Source organism: Silurus meridionalis, chromosome 18, assembly GCF_014805685.1.
Source record: "Silurus meridionalis isolate SWU-2019-XX chromosome 18, ASM1480568v1, whole genome shotgun sequence".
Lineage (NCBI taxonomy): Eukaryota > Metazoa > Chordata > Actinopteri > Siluriformes > Siluridae > Silurus > Silurus meridionalis.
This window is the reverse complement of record NC_060901.1, coordinates 21,099,905-21,115,947: the sequence shown is the minus strand read 5'-3', so window position 1 is coordinate 21,115,947 and position 16,043 is coordinate 21,099,905. Positions and strand designations below refer to the sequence as shown.

Sequence of the window (16,043 nt, the reverse complement as noted above, 5' to 3'; positions counted from 1 at the left end):
TGAACCACAGCCGGGATCTTCTTTGGTTCACATTGATGAAGGGCTTATATCTAACTTTTCACAACTTTTGGACTTCCACATACTTTTTGTAGGTCACTTGGTGTCATCCTACGTTTGTTGAGGGACATTTGAATGAGTTGATGATCATCCTGGTCAGTGGAAAGTCGATTTTATCCTCTGCTAGTTTGTAGCTTTGTTGTTTTGTCTTCTAAGTTTTAAGGATGGAAGCAACCTGACTCTCACTGCATCCCTCAGTTCAGAATTTAACTGTTCTGGTTTTCTTACTTTTCTCCATTAAAGAAGATCTGGTTCAGGTGTTCACCTAGTCAGTGTGCAGAATGAGGTGTGTGTGAGGTGTGCCTGTCCTGGAATTCAACACAAATTGGAGTGTACTGAATTTTTTCCAGCGCTGTATTTGTGTGTGTGCAGCGGACAAGCATCCAATCTGTCCTCTTTTTTTTTTTATTTTAGCGGGAAATTAACTCCTGTACCACGGTTTTGTCCCGAAGCCAACTCTCGGATCAGAGAGTCCACGGCAGCTTCAGCGTCAGGTTCGCTCGATCTGCAGAGAGAAAAGAGCAGAATATGAAATTAACCAGGTCTGAAGTGCTTACATCAAACACGCGAGCGACGTGCAGCCGTGTTTAGCTTTTCACAAGGCCTCAATAGCGCAGGATGTTGGGCTCAAAACAAACAGCGGGAGCGTGAATGGAAGCGAGTGGCAATCAGGTACCTACCAATACACACACACACACACACACACACACACACACACACACACACACACATACACATTAGCATACACTGAAAGGGTAGCTATTGAAGGTTGGATCGAGTTACTGAAAGCCAGGTTGATGCTGTTGTTTTTATTTTATTCCCCGGATCGTTCTTTAAGGACAGACGTCCTCGCTTACATGTAATAAAGTCTTCCCGCGGGTTCCATGTGCCTTTGGCGGTAATCGAGTCCGGTGTCCAATCTCAACACGCAGCAATGCTCCTGAAAACCGAACGCAAATGTTACAAGTTTAAACAGCATCAGCGTCAAATCCACACCATTAAAAAAAAAAAAGTACAGTATCTCTAAAAAAACGTCCGTACAGTTCGAACATAATACTTGTGTCACCTCTAGGTGGCAAGTGTGTGCCATGACTGCCTTTGCACGTTTTCTCGTACAAATCGTCTTTTTGAATATACTATAATGCCTAAAGTTTTAAAACGTAATATTGGATATGAAACTTAAATCAAAACGTGTTTGAATTATGTTGGACCGAAACGTGTAGAATTACGTCGTGTTGGATTGAATCGTGTCGAATCGTGTCGTGTTGGATCGAAACGTGTCGAATCACGCCATGTTGAATCAAAACGCGTTTGAATCACGTGATATTAGATATTAACCGGTTGAATCACATCATGCTGGATTCAAAAAAGTGTTAATTCATGTGATTTTGGATCGAAACATGTTGAATCATGTGATAGTGGATCAAAACGTTTTGAGTGATGGAATTTTGGAATAGAAACTTAAATTAAAACGTTGAATAAAGTGATATTAGATTAAGACATATTGAATCACGTCATGTTGGATCGAAACGTGTTGAATCACGTGACATCAGATCGAAACGTGATGAATCACCTGATATCGGATCAAAACGTGTTGAATCACGTGACATCAGATCGAAACGTGATGAATCACGTCACATTGAGTTCACTACACTGCACTTGAAGAGCGTCCTCGCATTGTAATACAGTGGATCCTCGGGTTACGAATTTAATTCGTTCCGGTACTTTATTCGTAACCTGAAAAGTTCGTATCCCGATACAAATTTCCCCATAATAATGAACAGAAACTTCGGTAATTCGTTCTGGACAACCAAAAATATTACTTAAATAAAAATAAAGCCAATATTCACTAATATTATTTACTTTTAACATGTTATATTAAAATCATACCACATAAAAACATACAAAAGAGGAAAAGATCTTTACCGGTACTTTCCTTTGAGAAGACTCGCTGCAGGAGACGACGTTCATAGAAGGGGGAGGAGGGAGAGTTATTGTTTGGAAGGAGAATCTTATTATATTATATTATTTATATATTATTATATATTATATTATAGAATATTAAAGGCAGTGTTATTAACACGACGCTGAGACAATTGTTGCATTAGAGGAAAATGAGAGCTGTTTCTTTAAGGCTACTATCAGTTGGTATTGAAGTCCAGAGTGAAATTCATTATGGGTATTGTACTTCGGAAAAGACTGTAACCCTGCTAATCTATCTTCATAAAAACAAGTAAAGTGGTTATGCATCGGCTAATGTTGTCCATCTCATCATTCCACGAGCATCAACTAACGAGTTGTTACGCTGCCGCCAGGAAAAGTTCAAGCGGATAAGTAACACGATACTCTCGCTAGGGACACAGGACGCTAACTGATGTGACGAGCTGCGTGAATAGAGCAAAAACAACCAACTTGCCTGCGATTTTTTGGTGAGCGACGTTCGTATCCCGATATATTGTTCGTAACCAGGGGCAAAAATTTTGATGAACTGCGATTCGTAACCTGAATTATACGTATGCCAGGGCGTTCGTAACCCGAGGTTCCACTGTATACGTGTGTAATATACGGTTCGCCTCTAGATGGCGACATTGTGACACCCGCCTTCACACGTTTCCACGCACGTTGCCAATCATTCGTGTTTTCGAATGAATCAGAAAAAATCTGGATTGTAAAAATGACCAGGAGGAAGTGTTTTAGAGGAAGGTGTTTTTGTTTGATTTATTTATGAGAATTAAAAATGATTAATAAGCAGCATTTTCACGTCCAACTTTGAAAACTTAGACTTTCTTTGATTGTTCTTTTGTTCTTTCTCTCTTTTCTGTGGAAGATCAGATAATATTTTCTTTGATTGCCTCTTCATGTGTATACTTTAGATGTTTTGAGGTTTGATGAAAGAACAGATCTCAGGAGTGTGTGTGTGTGTGTGTGTGTGTGTGTGTGTGTGTGTGTGAGGGTTTATTAGACACTCCAACCAGGCAGGTTATCTAAGCTGTGGAGGGAAAAAAATGGTGGAGATTGAAAAAAAAATAATAAAAATAAAAGCCCAGGGCTGATGAAAAGAACGGGTGATTATTTTTAACAGGAGTAATAATATGTGGCATTAACGCGAAGAGGCCTTTGCCTCAAGCTGTCCTGCTTCAAATCCGGCGAATTATGAAATCAGTGAATTTTCTGCCACCCTCCTTCTTGAACCGGGGATAATTAGCAATCACAGCACGAATGATATATTCCTATTTTTCCCCCTCTTCATCACCGCACTCCTCTCCTATTCTCTGGTGCTGTCAACTTTTCTCTCCCGAGGCTCAGAGTTCCGCGTCCGAGCCAATTGGCTGAATCGGGTGTAATGACAGGCTGACAAACCGCGAGAGCGCAACACAAAGAGGAGTGTGAGGCTTCATCAGCCCCAGGGTGACCCCAGCACCGAGCCGCCGGGAAAACAGCCGCCATGCTGACGACTACCGCCGCATCAGGCTGTTCATCTCCATCCCTCTCTTCCCTCCCTCTATCTCTTTTCATATCTCTCTCTCTCTCTCTCTCTCTCTCTCTCTCTCCCCATCTCTCTTACACCTCATCGACATCATTTATTACAAAACTTTGTATCTTGACAGCTGGTGGGTTCAACCAAGACATCCCTCAGTTTAGAAAAGGACCGAGAGAAAGAGGAAGAGAGGGAGAGAGAAGGGGGAAAAAGAAAGTAAAATAAAAGAAAGAAAAAGATAGAGATAGACAAAGGGTAAAAGAGAGAGGGAGGGAAAGAGACAGAAAGATAGACATAGAGAAAGAAAGACTGAAGACAGACAGAGAGAAAGAGAGAGAGAGAGAGAGAGAGAGAGAGAGAGAGAGAGAGAGAGAGAAAGAAGTGGAGAAACACAATCAGACAGAGGGTCGATGTAATGAGACGTAGCTGCTTGTGGATCATTGAATGATTGTGGCCTGTGATGGGTTTATTAGAGATTTATAACTCTGAAGTTTTTCCGCTCTTCAGCCTTCATCGGCATCCTCCAACCTCTCTCTCTCTCTCTCTCTCTCACACACACACACACACACACTCTCTCTCACACACACACACTGTTAGATGAAGGTATTAAAAGTTATTGTGACACTTTTTCAATGTTACAGGAGATAAACAGTTCACATCTAATAATATACTATACTATAATATAACGTACTACACAATACAATACTATACTGTAATATAATATACTATACTAATATACTATACTAATATACTTATATACTATACTGTAATATAATATAATATACTAATATACTATACAATTCTTTACTAATATACTATTATACTGCACTGTAATATAATATAATATATACTAATATACTATACTATTCTTTTGCTAATATACTATACTGTAATATAATATACCTTACTAATATACTACAATAATATACTAAACTATACTAATATACAATAAAACAATACTATACTTCTATACTTTACTGTAATATAATACACTATTCTATACTAATATACTATAATACTATACTCTTATACTATACTGTAATATAATACACTATTCTATACTATACAAATATATTCTACTGTACTATACTATAATATAATAATAAAGCTGTTGCAAAGAAATCATGTATTTTCTTAAATTTTTATTAGTCAGAAATTTCAGTTTATAACTATATTACTATATAAAATCCCCAGGATGGATCAGTCTATACCTCATATAACACCCACCCAGACTTTGTAAAAAATGTGTAAAAAGTTTCATATGAAGTCACACACACAGTGTTTGTGTGTCCTGATCAGCCGATACTGCACGTCCGAGAATTTTGAAAAGGAGGGGGAAAAAAATCAGGGTTATGTGTGTTTCTCTCTCACAGCAAAAAAAAGAAGAAGAAAAAGAAAAAAGTTGCCTTTCAGTTTTTCAAAGAGAGCCTTACTATTGAGGCAGAACAAAAGCCAAAGATAGCTGGCGATCGGGCCCTGATGAGGTCCACTACCTCATTACTGACACCCGAAAACATTTGATGCTTTTTCTTACCTCCTTCTTTTTTTTTTTTTTTTTTGCAAGGAAGAGAATTGACTGAGCCGGGGCTCAAAGAACGCAGGGTGGGAAGCCTGAAAAAGAGAAGGGGGTGTGGGGGAAGAGTGTGTGTGTGTATATATGTGTTGTCCATTCATTTGTGTGGTGTCTTACAGCCAGTGTGGAAAAAGCAAAGAAAAAGAGGGGGGAGGAACAGAAGGAGGGATAGAAAGAGAACGAGGGACAAGCTTAAAACAGTGCCTTTATGCTTTTGAGTCCGGGACGACTCCTCTTACATCAAAGTGTTTTCACCACTCTGGTGTGTGATTTCATGTGTGTGTGTGTGTGTGTGTGTGTCCTGGGTGAGTGTATTCAGAGATTAAGTGACTAGTGTGTGTGTGTGTGTGTGTGTGTGAGGAAAAAGAGAGAAAGATGGGGGTGGTGTAAGATGTGAACGCACTAATTACAACTAATTATCTATTCCCTTTACATGCACCAGCTTACATTGGCTACTCTCACAACATTCTCACAACGTTCTTATAACGTTCTCACACTGTTCTACATCTTCACAAAGTTCTCACAACGTTCTCATAATGTTCTTACAACGTTCTTCGTTTTCACAACGTTCTTACTTCCCCGTTCAGAGCTTCTATTTTTTTATACAACATAACCCTTAGAAAATCTGCACAGGCTTAGCGCCTGAACCTCCCCAAACACACACACACACACACACACACACACACACACACACACACACATACACACACACACACCATCCTGCTGGAGCTCTTCATACATGTTTAAGATAAGCAAGGTGAATAAGAAATGCAGGAAAAAAGGAAGGATGGTAATCATAGATAGCGATAGCAATCTCTCTCTCTCTCTCTCTTTCTCCCTCTCTCTTTCCTGTAACATTTTGTCCTGCTCTTCCTCTTTCTGTCTCTTGCTTCTGTTGAATGATTTTTCCTTCTCTCCCTCTCGCTCTCTTTCTTACTTTTGCTCTCACTCACTTTCTCTGTCTATTTCTCTATCTCGCTTTGTCTTTCTATCTCTCTGTCTTTTTCTAGCAATCTTTCCCCCTTTTTTCTGTCTTTTATCTATCTATCTATCTATCTATCTATCTATCTATCTATCTATCTATCTATCTATCTATCTATCTATCTATCTATCTGTCTGTCTGTCTTCTTTCTTTCTCTGTCTTTTTCCATCTGTTTTTCTGCCTGTCTCTCCCTCCTTCGGTCGAAATGACAGACATACGATCACCTTCGTTCAGATAGAGTGTCTCCTTTCTTGGCCTTTTTCCTCCTCCATGCTTTTGTTCGGATTAATTGGTATGTACAGTAAACCGTGTATTTTATTTTTAATTTAATCAAAAAAGAACTAAATGGACATGTGTGTGTGTGTGTGTGTGTGTGTGTGTGTGTGTGTGTGTGTGTATGTGCATCTGGTGAAGGACTCTGTGTCGAGTCACAAGTATGATGATAGAGTGACATGGGAATAGAGAGCACTCTTCAGAAACTCGAATTGATGTTGAATGACTGTTATTGTCCCTCTGGCCTTTCCTGTGCCAACAATAACTCCTTATTTTTCATATTTAATTTATTTTCTTAGCCTTTTTATCTTCCCCCTTAAAAAAAATTATATATATATATATATATATATATATATATATATATATATATATATATATATATATATATATATAAAAACGGACGAAGAGAACCTCGGGTAAAAAGTTCAGCGATTTGAGTGAAAGCGACTCAGCCTTGGTAGCGTTTAAGGGCCACAAGTGAATACGAGAGCGAGAGTGAGCGCTTCTGTTGTGAAAAATTCACGGCTAATTAGTGAAAAATGGCTAGCGAGAGCAGGCCACCTTGGAGAGAGAGAGAGAGAGAGAGAGAGAGAGAGAGAGAGAGAGAGAGAGACAGAGAGAGAGAGAAAGTGATCTAATCCAATAAAGCATCTGGGGTGAAGGGTGAATGAGACAGACAGACAGACAGACAGACAGACAGACAGACAGACAGACAGACAGACAGACAGACAGACAGACAGATAGATAGATAGATAGATAGATAGATAGATAGATAGATAGATAGATAGATAGATAGATGAAAAATAGTCAGCTTAAAACTAGAGTCTGGAAAAAAAAAAGAGAGAAAAGGCTTGACCCTGGAGAACTGAAAGAAGAAAGGAGCAATGAAGGAGACCGAAGCAGCAATGCCATGTTATTTCTAACAGTGGTTTGACCTCAGAATAAAAGACGCTTTAAAAAAGAAATGTAAAAAAGATCAGCCGTCAATCAGCCGACACAACAACTGTTTAACAAAAGCAAAAGAATGCACAAAAATACGTATATTCCATATAAATATCGGTCAAATGAGAGAAATTAGAGTTTTTTTTACTTAAATGCTAAAAGTGCTTATACAGCACTTATATAGTGCTTATACAGTACTCAAATAATGCTCATATAGTGCTTATACAGTACTCATATGGTACTCATACTCAAATAATGTTCATTCAGCTCTCATATAGTGCTTATAAAACCATCATGTTGCACACAAATAGTGCTCATACAGTGCTCATGTGAAGTCCATACAACTCTCATATAGTGCTCATATAGCTATCATAGTGTTTATACAGCCCTCATACAGTGCTCACGTAGTGCTCATACAGCTCTCATGCAATGCTTATTCAACCCTCATGCTGTTCATACAGTGCTCATGTGGCGCTCATAAAGCTCTCATACAGCTATTATATAGTGCTTATACTGTGCTCAAATAGTGCTCATACAGCATTTAAACAGCTCTTAAATAGTACTCATACAGCCCTCAAATAATGCTCATATAGTGCTCAAATATCTTCATGCAGCTCAAATAGTGGCCATAAAGTCCTTATATGCTTTGGATGAATATATCATTCTTCGAAATTATTGGCACCCTTGGATGAAAAATGTTGCAAAAATAAAATATCTAAAATAAATAACACATAGTTAGTATTTTTATTCTAAACCCCAATTTAAAAGAAAAAAAAACCTAAAACACTTTAATACAAAATTATTGCAATAACACTGAGTCTGCTTATTAAATAATTAAAATCTACATAACCTTTTCTTCTTACCCTATGCATGAAGTGGGAATCTGTGTAAGAGGCCGCTAACGAGAACTCGGTCTTCAGGGTCACCGGTTCAACACAGTGGTCATGTCTCCTTCAGGACATTCTTTCCCTATTAGGGTCCCTAAAGTCACTCAGCGCTTTGGCCCTTGTTAATTCTGCCTGATAAGGAATCTGAAAAGCCTTTAGCAGCTTCCTGAGCTCCTTTTGTAAAACCATCTGGGTTCAGTGTGGGTAAGAATCGTCTGGGTTTCAGAAAGAATCGTCTGATGTCTGTGCAGATCGGTGGTGGAGTAATGAAAAGGACCAGTTATGCCCTTTTTACTGATTGTTAAAGCACTTAACATATTTCTCTGTAATTCTTTTACAAAATAATAAAAAAAAAAAAATTTGTATTTGATTACAGAAATAACACTTGGTTGTAATCCTGGTCCGACTTCAGTCGAATAGTAAAATATATAATACTGCGTGCTGAATGATCAGATTTGTTCAGGGTTATGAATATTTTTCATACGAAGCCTGAGGATAATATAGTAATATAGTAATAATAATAATAATAATAATAATAATAATAATAATAATAATAATAATAATAAAAGGTATACTATACATTTTGGAGATTAATATTACACTCGTAATAATATTAATATTTGTGCAAAATTAAACAAAAAATTCAAATAAAGCCCATACACATTTAATTATGAATAAATAAAAAAAATAATGAATTAAACAAACAAACAAACAAATAATTAAATATACCTATATGTCTGTTTTCTCATTCTCTCTCTCTCTCTCCTTTTTTTTTTTATTAAAAAATTTGGTTTAGTATTATGTGTTGCATAAAATGCATTCAATTAAAAAATAGGTAAGCAAGTATGTAAGTAAATAGATAGATAAACAAACAAAAACAATGCATAAATAAACAGGAATTAAATTGGGGATTTTGTGCAGGAGTTGTGCGATGATGAACAGCTGCGAGCATCACAAACCAAAATCAATTGCAATTACTATTATATTATTGTTATTCATTTATTTATTTTTGTAGGTGATTAATGAATGATTTTTGTATGAAAATGTTTCATTTTTATTAATTAATAAAATTGAACATAAAACCCTCTGTATTAAAATGTATTTTCCACTGCTATTAGCTGATAAAGGAGAATAAAACCCTTATAATTACCTACACTAGTAAATAATAAATTTTATAATTATTTGTAAACCAGTTCATGGGAATTGGGTAAAGATTTACATCTTACTAAATACATTTCGTGTTTGTCTATGTAATGTAAGTCTGATGTTAAATGTTATAATGGATGGATGGATGGATGGATGGATAGATGGATGATGGATGGATGGATGGATTACCAGTTACTATATAAAGCAAAAATTGTTCAACTAATTCTTTCATTAATGTGTCAAATGTGCAAGAATGTGAGCTGCTGCTTCTGCAAAGAAAAAAAAAAAAAAATCTGTGGAAATAAAGGTCTGATTATTTATGACAGCATGTGTGCTGCAGAACTGTGCTAATTACCTGGGTAGCGCGCGGGATAATGCCAATACCTGCTTACAATGACGCGATTAAATTACAAAATAAGCGCGGATCAGAGCTTCCCGAAGAGCGTCCTGTGATAGGCCTCGCTTTGAAATGCAAGCAGGCGGCTTCATTCCAGCCGACACACACTCATCATTAAACAGCTTTCTCTCCATCTCATTCTCATTGAGCCTAATTGTGTCTGTCCGTCCATCCATCCATTCTTCCATCCATCCATCCATATCGCTATCTCTATCTTTATCTCTATAGCTCTTTCTATAGATATATCTTATATATATATATATATATATATATATATATATATATATATATATATATATATATATATATATCTCATCCTAGGAGGATCAAACGTGCCTTTTTGGTGTGTGTGTGTGTGTGTGTGTGTGTGTGTGTGTGTGTGTGTGTTTAGCGTGCTTGCACTCGGTTGATATAAAACACATCAAACCCTGGACCAATAAACATGAACGACATTAAGAGCGAGAGAATAAAAAAAAGATAAATGAATGAACTTTGTCTTTACCTTGAGGACATCAATGAAAGGCACAAACGCAGGCCTGTGAAGACCGTTTTTGTAGAGTTCTGAGAGAGAGAGAGAGAGAGAGAGAGAGAGAGAGAGAGAGAAAGAAAGAGAGTTAGAGAAATAAAGAGAAAGGGGAATAGAAAAATAGATAGAGAAAAGAAAGAGAGAGAGATAGAGATAAATAGTAAATAGATTTAAAAAAGAGAGATGGAGAGAGAAAGATAAAAGAGAGAGATAGAGAGAGAGAGAGAGAGAGAGAGAGAGAGAGAGAGTCAGGCTGGTTATTATTAGCTCCACTCTTTAGGCTCTTCATGTCATTTCCTCCAATGATTGGCAAATAAAGTGTCTATTGATGATGATGATGATGATGTAGAAGGGGAGCATGAATGGAGGGTGGGGTGATTGGGGGCATGGACGAGGAGAGACACAAATTGATTTCCGTGTAGAGCTCAGGAGAACAACGACACATGAAATTCATTACATTCCCCAACAATGAGCTAAAGAGAAGAAGTCTCTCGCTTTCAGCACAGACAATGAAGCAACATCACACTGAATAAAGACTTCAATTAGCCCCAGAGGCATTATAAACCCCCGAGAACACACACAAACACACACACACACACACACACACACACACACACACACACACACACACACACTGTAAAAGACAGGGTGATGAGGATGATGAGGATGAGTGTGTATTATTAGCGGCTTGTTTAGAGATACACAGAAACTGATAGCAAACCCTGAAAGCAGCGGATTCGCTCAACGCCTACAACAATTATTTATTTACTTGTTTGTTTTTTAATTGATTTATTTATTTTTATGGACTTCCTGGACCTAGACTTTTGACTTAAAAAAAAAAACCAGTAAATAAAAGCCCACAATAATATATTTACATTTATAATACATGTATATACAGTTTTAAATCATTAAAGAGAAATGTATAGCATTGTGTAAAAATAAAAGATTATGTAATGCATAATATTTAAACCCCTAGATTTATTATACATTTTTTATCGCATAAGATTTGTTTAAATTTTTGTAATTTATTTTTATTTTTAGATTTTTTTTAAATTTAAATTTTGTATTTGTTTTTTTAACATAATAATAATAATAATAATAATAATAATAATAATAATAATAACGATTATTATTATTTCTGATGATGATTATAATTTATATTATTATTATTTTGTTTTATTTGGTAAAAAATAAATTTTAAAATAACATGATAAAACTAATAATTACAAAATAATTACATTTATTATTATTATTATTATTATTATTATTATTATTATGTTTAATTTAGTAAAAAAAAATATTATATAATAATAATAACAATAATAATAACAACAATTGTTATTATTATTGTTATTATTATTATTATTATTATTATTATTACCAGAACTGTGGGTTTCTGTGAAATTTACAGTAAATGACTGTATTCTAACTCAGTATATTCTATATTAGACTGTATTCTAATACAGTATAAAAGAACATATAAACTCAGTGCACTTGTTCATTTGTCTGATAAATAAAACTGAGCTGAAGTTTAAAAGTCTTCCCACGACCTTGAAAACTTGGTGGTGCAGAGACTTGAAGTTACAACCTTAGGATATGTGAGTAAACCACAACTACACCAGAACTCCACACCACAATAACACCAGAACTCCACACCTCAATAACACCAGAACTCCACACCTCAATAACACCATAACTCCACACCTCAATAACACCAGAACTCCACCTCAATAACACCAGAACCCCACACCTCAATAACACCAGAACTCCACACCTCAATAACACCAGAACTCCACACCTCAATAACACCAGAACTCCACACCTCAATAACACCAGAACTCCACACCTCAATAACACCAGAACTCCACACCTCAATAACACCAGAACCCCACACCTCAATTACACCAGAACTCCACACCACAATAACACCAGAACTCCACACCACAATAACACCAGAACTCCACACCACAATAACACCAGAACTCCACACCTCAATAACACCAGAACTCCACACCTCAATAACACCAGAACCCCACACCTCAATTACACCAGAACTCCACACCACAATAACACCAGAACTCCACACCACAATAACACCAGAACTCCACACCACAATAACACCAGAACTCCACACCTCAATAACACCAGAACTCCACACCTCAATAACACCAGAACCCCACACTTCAATAACACCAGAACTCCACACCTCAATAACACCATAACTCCACACCTCAATAACACCAGAACTCACACCTCAATAACACCAGAACTCCACACCTCAATAATACCAGAACCCCACACTTCAATAACACCAGAACTCCACACCTCAATAACACCATAACTCCACACCTCAATAACACCATAACTCCACACCTCAATAACACCAGAACTCCACACCTCAACAACACCAGAACCCCACACTTCAATAACACCAGAACTCCACACTTCAATAACACCAGAACTCCACACCTCAATAACACCAGAACCCCACACCTCAATTACACCAGAACTCCACACCACAATAACACCAGAACTCCACACCTCAACAACACCAGAAGGACACCTATTATTGAACTGAACCCGTGACAGCTGATATCCATTCATCTTACTTGCATCACTGTTGAAGTTCTGGACTCTTCAGTCACCTATTAGTCTGGTGTAGAAGTGACTCAAAGATCAGAATGGATCCCTCCATCGTCAAGGTCTTTCATCACTCTCAAAGCCCTGTTATTACTGTTACACTCTATGTGAAAGATCTTGAGTGGTGTATCTGCTACAGAGCTCAAAACCAAGAAATTGGGATGAACTGGACCACTGAACAGCCTGGACCAGGCCTCCACATTTTCTTATCTACATTAAAACCTGACTTTAGTAAGTGTCTGAACGAGACCTCACCAACCACCACCAAATCTAGTGGAACATCTCTCTTACCAGAAGAGTGCAGCTCATTTTAATGAGGAAAATTAGACTGAATGAGAAAAGGGACGTTCAGGGAGGATCATCAGGTGTCCACATGGTGTACATCTTAGTTTGTACTTCATATGTACGATAATATAAAATCACCACAACGGATTTAGAGGAGGAACCTTAGAAGAACATTGAAGACTGGAGCAACTGATGGTCATCCCAATGGGTCTGGGCATCTTATGATCTAATTAGCATCTGGGCGGTTTGATAGGTCACGTGACGTAACGGCTGATCGTCGACACCAGCCTGCTCTTCCTCCTTTTACTTCTCCACCCCTCACTTCTTCGAAGAGACCCGCTCCTTCGCCGAAGAAAAGCCGCTGAAGAGCGATCGCTCGGGAAGGAAGTGTGAAAGGGATGCGCGTCTCCAAGTTCAAACAGCCTCAGCCTCTTTGGCGGCTTTTCACCGCCGCGCCTCTTCCATCGTCTCGTTCCTCCTCGTCTTTCATGTCAGCCCTTCCATTAGTCTCCCTAATTAAAATTAAATAAGCTGGCTATTACGTTTTAGCGTGCGCTTTGTACTCGCTGGCTGGTTAATGTTACAAGAGCGTCTCTTTATGTAAGCGCTTGTTTTGCCCCACACACACACACGCACACAACAGTGCGCAAGGCCACTTCAGGCAAACACGACGTTTAGCGGCACTCGGAGGAAGCGATAAAGAGATCGAGAGAGGGAAGATGACAAGATGACTGACTCGATTGTTCCACTAAGAACGTTCGGCTCTCCGCGCTAATGTTCCGCCGAGATGGAAGAGGAACCGGCGGCGTTTACGGCACGTTTTTTTTTTTTTTTTTGGCGAACGCTAATTGAAAGAACGCGACCTTGTTTCTCTTTGTGAAGGTTATTTCTTTTAAAAAGACCGACACAAATATATAATATATAAAACCCCGAAATGAATGATAAACACAAGCACCTAAGTGACCTTCATATCGGTTTAACCTAAAAAAAAAAAAATACAGAACTCCTTCTCGCATTATGCGACCGATCGACCCGGTGGAGAAGAACGATGGCGACGTGGCAACTTCACCCGAGGTGAAGCGAGTTTGTGGGTGAAAAGACTAGATGGGCAGAACAAAAGGTGCTGAGAGGTAAAGAGACGCTGACATACGAGAGCGTTGGAGATTGGATTAAGAACTCGAGAAGGCCGTGCAGATTTAAGGAACATGTTTGACTTTGTTCAGCAAACAACAACAACAACAACAAAAAGCGAAACGCAGCACCAGTCAAGACAATGAGACGTGAAAAAGCAGTGAGGTCATTGTGAACCGAGCAGGTGACGAGGTCAGAGTGAGAAATACACTTTTGTAGTACATTCAGGACCGAGAATGTCATGATCCTGCACGCCACTGAGCTTCTCACACAGGCCATATAATGTTCACACCTGATTATTAGATCTTTTTTAAACATCTCATTTAACATGTAGTTCCAATTTAGTCTCTTCTGAGATGTTCCACAAGGTTTAATGCTGAGTTATGAAGTCCATCTACACAATATGGCCAAAATGTTTGTAGAAGATCTTTTTTAACATCTCATTCCACATCTAGTTCCCATTTGCTGGCTTCTGAGATGTTGTTCCACTAGATTTTTTTTTTTGGGAGATTTGTGAAATCTTCAACAACTCCATCGTTCCACATTTAGTTCCCATTTGGTCTTTCATGGGAAGATGTTGTAATAGATTTTATGGATAGTTATGAGATCTTCAACAATTCCAGATTATAAGATCTTTTTTGAACATCTCATTCCACATGTAGTCCCAATTTGTTCTCTTTTGAGATGTTCCACCAGATTTTATGGAGATTTGTGAGATCTTCAACAACCCCATGTATTCTATAAGGCTAAAAGTTTGTACACCTGATAATAAGATCTTTTTGAACATCTCATTTCACATTCCCATTTGATATCTTATAAGATGTTCTACTAGATTTTGTGGAGATTTGTGTAAGATTTCAGAAGTCAGATACTGATGTGGGTGAGGAAGTATGTGAGGAGTTCTAGGGTGGTGTTCCAATTAATCACTATAGCATTCCACTCAAGATCTTCCACACACATCCAACCCATGGTGTCATGCTGGAACAGGTTTGGTTCTCCTAATTAAATTTAAGGGAAAATGTCATTCTCAGGCATCCAAAGATGTTTTTTTTGTGGGAATAATTTGGAGAAGAACCAACATATGTGTGGAAAAAACAGGTTTCAGACACACCTTTACACACCTAAGGCAAGTTTAAAGTAGAAGATTCACCTAGTGAGATGTTTTTGGGTGAAGAAATCCAGAGGAACGTAGTCATACCAAGCTCAAATCATGCTCATATAGCTTTATACTTATGGGACAGATTTCTATCTGGTTTATTACCTTCTGGTGGTCGGTTGGAGGTGGTCACCAGGACCACACCGCATGTAAACAAGCCCTCAAAAAGCTGCTTCAGAATCATGGCACTGGCAACGTCAGTCACCTGATCAACCAAGACAGAGAAAAAGAGAAGCTACAATGAAGCACAGCACGTTATTCTTTAGCAGTTTCCAGTGTAATAAATCCGACTTTCCTTGACCTCTGGCCCAGATCCAGCGAACGAACGTTTTATATCTGAGATGATGGGAGCATTTCCAGGTGGAAAGGGCTGAGGATGAGCAAGAAGACAACTCCTTGGACGTGAGCTAATTAGCCCTATTGTGAGCGTGTGCACGTGTGCACCAGGTGCTGCTGAGGTTGCAGACCGCGAGGTCCATTGACCGCCACCACACGCCACGCAACACAAAGCCTCTCCACCTGACGGCACAAAAAAACGGCCAAGTGTCTCGAGGTGGCTCAGACGAGCTA

At 38.1% G+C, this 16,043-nt stretch overlaps 1 protein-coding gene across 4 annotated transcripts in view; it reads right to left on the bottom strand.

Annotated features, from left to right (window-relative positions):
- The window catches only part of afg1lb (AFG1 like ATPase b), a 33,072-nt gene that overhangs the window by 5,705 nt on the left and 11,324 nt on the right, over positions 1 to 16,043 (bottom strand). For 3 of the 4 annotated variants that reach the window (XM_046874280.1, XM_046874281.1, XM_046874282.1), the window contains 4 exons: positions 15,579 to 15,678; positions 10,238 to 10,296; positions 915 to 997; positions 492 to 562 (listed from right to left, as the gene is read on the bottom strand). In XM_046874280.1, the coding sequence (XP_046730236.1) occupies positions 492 to 562; positions 915 to 997; positions 10,238 to 10,296; positions 15,579 to 15,678 (313 nt within the window). The remainder of the gene's footprint in view (positions 1 to 491; positions 563 to 914; positions 998 to 10,237; positions 10,297 to 15,578; positions 15,679 to 16,043) is intronic. The other variant, XM_046874283.1, reaches the window with a different exon arrangement.